The sequence below is a fragment of the Eurypyga helias genome, unplaced genomic scaffold (assembly GCF_000690775.1).
Source record: "Eurypyga helias isolate BGI_N326 unplaced genomic scaffold, ASM69077v1 scaffold1681, whole genome shotgun sequence".
Lineage (NCBI taxonomy): Eukaryota > Metazoa > Chordata > Aves > Eurypygiformes > Eurypygidae > Eurypyga > Eurypyga helias.
Window position 1 is genome coordinate 1 of NW_010231277.1, and position 3,965 is coordinate 3,965.

General features: G+C 48.9%; 1 protein-coding gene across 1 annotated transcript; it reads left to right on the forward strand.

Annotated features, from left to right (window-relative positions):
• Positions 1-1,141: 1,141 nt before the first annotated feature.
• Positions 1,142-2,631, forward strand: TPRG1L (tumor protein p63 regulated 1-like; the record flags this gene model as incomplete). The annotated part of the gene is made up of 3 exons (XM_010160982.1): positions 1,142-1,349; positions 1,529-1,682; positions 2,409-2,631. Coding segments are annotated over 3 exons (557 nt in total), but the record flags the coding sequence as incomplete, so codon positions are not given.
• Between the last annotated feature and the right edge of the window lie 1,334 nt (positions 2,632-3,965).

Sequence of the window (3,965 nt, forward strand, 5' to 3'; positions counted from 1 at the left end):
ACCGTTCCCGCTTGCGGAAGCCTTGGAAAAGTGCCTGCATCACACCCTTGTGCAGCACGACCCGCTGCAGGATGGGGAGGGAAGCTGGTCACTGAGCTACGGCCAACACGCTCTGCAAGGCGGAACTGGGTCCTAAGGTGGCTCTAATAAACTGCTTCGCCAAAAGCCGTGCTGGCAGACCGAGCTGCAGCCCTGGAATTCGCTCCAGGGAACGCAATGCAGCTGGCAAGGTGCGGCATAGGAGCAGAACACGAGCGGCGTACGAGCTCTGCTGCAGAACAGCACGGCCAGACCCGCAGGCCCCTAGCGCTCCCGGGGCAGGCAGAAGGCAGGGACCCTCTGGGTTCTTTCACCCCGGGTACGAGTGGAATCGGTGGGGAGAGGAGGAGGGAAAGGCTCGGGACAGGCTGGGCTGTTGCACGGTCCCACTATTTGCACTTACCTCTCCACGGTGAGGATGGCTTTGGTCCCCTCGGCTTTACGGCAGCGCTCCTGTTGAAACAAGAGACAATTTTCAGTTTTTGTGAGGAAGGACAGTTACACCGGCAACACTAAAAATAAGCTGTAGCAGATTTCAGAGGTGCCAGTTGAAAAGCAGAGCTCGTTACCCTTAGAGTGAAAATACCTACTCTTAGGTTGTCCTAAGGACGAGATGGTGTTGTAGCCGTGATGGCTTAACAATGCAGTGCCTGGAAACCCTTGCGGAAAGGTGACGTGGAATTTGAAGAAACCAACAAGTTTTGGAATGTACAGACTGTTCTTAGGGAGGAAAATGCCAAGTCAGGCCATGCAGTTGAACCATTTCTCTCCCTGAACAGGCCCAAACGCCGTTCACTTAGCAAACATGGCAGCACGCTAACGGCACATACCCAACCCTTGCTGGTGGAGACTCCCCTGTCCCAACGGGTAGCACTTGTTGTCAGATAACAGGCGAGAGCACTAGAGCTCACTCTCAAGATCTTCAGGCCTATTCTGATTTTCTTAGCATTCCCCTGTGTTGTATCACAGCTGTTTTGTGACATTCAACCTCTTACCAGACTTGCCAATTCCATAACAGAAGACACGGCATTTCTAGGATTTCAAATTTGTTCTCCTCAGTGACTTTGTCAAGCTGTTAAGTGTTTCTGGCCACTGATCAAAGCTGCTAAAGCCCAGTCCCGTTATCTTACCAGAATTGACCACTGGAACAATGAGAAGGAGCGTCTCGTTCTCATCACGGATTGGTCCCTCCTGATCTGCAAATACAACTTCCTCAGCCTGCAGTGCCAGCACGTGACAAGGATAGCCCTCAGCGCCGTCGACACCATCTCTGTAGGAGAGTTTGAGTTCCCACCTAAGTCTCTCAACAAGTAAGTGGACGCAGTAATACTTTAAAGTTATGATCGTTCCCATATCATTAATGTAAATCATTGTTACTGTTCTAGAGGAAAGGCTTACTGTCAGATTTGTATTGAGCTGATCTTTTTCAGACAGTAGAATTCTGAGTAAACCTGCCTCAAGGCATTCATTCTGCTGTCTTCGATACCAGGCGCGAAGGTGTCGGCATCCGGATTCAGTGGGACAAGCAAAGCCGCGCCTCCTTCATAAACAGATGGAACCCGTGGTCCACCAGCATCCCGTACGTCACCTTCACCGAGCATCCCATGGCAGATGCTGATGAGAAGGTCGCATCCCTCTGCCTAGTAAGGACGTCATCTCTCCTGTTCGAGACGGACTGTTGGTCCCGTGGGCTGGATAGGACAGATTATTTCAGAAAGATAGAGCAGTTAAATCAGAGCGACAGAGGTGTAAGCTGCATTTCCCCGTCCTCCCAAGGCCTGACTCGCAGGGCAGCACAACTGTTAGTTGTTGCCAGCCACCCCTAAACGGGTTGTTCGAGGAAGCTGCAACTTCCAAAAGTGCCGAGTCCTATAAAACTCAAAAGAAAACAGGTCTTGGTGCTACCCCTGCTTACCTGACAGGTTAATGCCTGGCTTTTCATCTAGGACTGTCAGCTAATTAAACCAGCATTTTCATTGCTAACTGTAAACCTTCACCGAGGCAGCTCTTGGTTTTTCTTGCAGCAGCCGCTTCCCTCTGAAGGTTTCCTTCAAAACAGAACACCGTGGTAATTTCAGTTCAACACATCAATGGCAAGGGTGGGAGAGCCACACTCAGAAATGAACTGTGTTAGTCACTGATAAATCTTTGCACATCTAGCCCACGTGACTTATGTGTAAATAGGGTCCTGCTGTGAAATTAACTGTATCATTAAGGTTAAACATCCAACAATAAAGTTTATCACGGCACAGGAGATCTATGACAACTTTAGTGTCGATCCTTTACAATAAACATCAGCAGCTCTTCGCTTAACAATTCTTAATACAACAGAGGATCGTCAAGGGGATTTTTTTTTTCCTTTCTTTCAGTTGGAAAACTTTAAAACTCAGCTAATTCAAGCTGTGAAGAAAGCCCATAAGGAGTGTCCGCTGCCAGGAAGGGCTAACGGTGTGCTGGTGCTGGAGCGTCCCCTTCGGATCGAGACCTACCTGGGATTGATGTCCTTCATCAACAATGAGGCCAAGCTCGGCTACTCCATGACAAGAGGCAAAATTGGATTTTAAACTTCATTGCATGTAATCTTCTTGAGGGCAAGGGATTTGAGAGCAGTCTGCTGGGGAGAGCACGCTGTGCGGCAGGGCGCTGGATAATCGAAGCGAAGGGGAGCGGAAGGGGGTGGTTGGAGAGCAGTTCACGGGCGGCGCCGGTTGCTGTGGTCAGCTCCGATCAACCCGAAGCAGACAGAAGGTAGCGTCAGTCTTGTATTTGGTGTCTAGTTCACAGCTCTTATGCAGGGCTAGCGAGCAGCAGCATTTCCCATTTCCACCTACGTGTTCTTCCCCGTTAATGAAACGTGATCGGTGTCTGCTGCAAACAGCCGGCTCTTCGTGCCGTATCACAGTTGTAGCCCTGTCCCCGGTGCCAAATCGTGGTGTGCTCGGGTCGGACGTGTGCTGTTTAGTGTTCGGTGACTGTAATCTTAGCATTTTGATTAATGCCTCTTAAGAAGATTGAAAGCTACGTTGTTCTTCAGCAAAACAGTCGGCAGGTTTTGTTGCACGCTGCACTGTGACGTCTGCTCAGACGCAACGCGCGTGACCCCATTACTTTGCAAACTGAAGTACGAGGCTGAACACGTGCTCGTTAGCTTTTTTCTAACAATGCCGAGCCTAGCTTCCTAGTTTCTTGCGTGTGCTTTCTTGCTGCAGCCACAGAATATAAAGACTCTGGAAAGAATATTGCCAAAAGCCTCACAAATACATATGCCTTCAAAGCTGTGATTTATAAAAGTGAAATGAATTCTGATTAGATTTCTATTCTTAGCAATGTTCCTTAAACCCACTCTCGTTTGGGATGGCAGCAGCGCAGGACAAGGATCTGTCTCCCTTAGAAACTTTAAGCACTGTAGGTCAGTGTCGATGGATGCATTCTCACGCTGGGCCTTAGAAGCATCCAGTAAGGAAATTCAGGAGCAGCACGAGATGCTACAAGTGAAATTGCACCCGAGGTTGCTGGAACGAGCTCTGTCGTTGTGTATAACCTACTACACATGTTGTTTTATCAGAGCAGCGACAACGCTGAATAAACTCTGTGCTGCAGTGGCGTGGCTTTGAACTTAAAGTGGATGTGTGTTTATGAGACCCCTGTAAAAGCTGAAGCGGGGGTGGAATGCAACAAGTTGCATGCTCCTCTCGGTGCACTTCCTAAGGTATCTAGCTAATTTTAATTGATCTTGCAGTAAAGTTAAATTTCAACTCAGTTTGATCTTTGCTCTTCATTTTGGGGAGGCCGAGGCTACGAAATTAAGTAGCAAAAGAAAAAATATCCAATAAAATCCTAAACAAAGGGCTCCCTCCCCTTGAAGGACACAGGGGCTGGCTACTTGGGGTAAAGATAAGGGACAGCCCAACTGCTCTCTCCCTGCT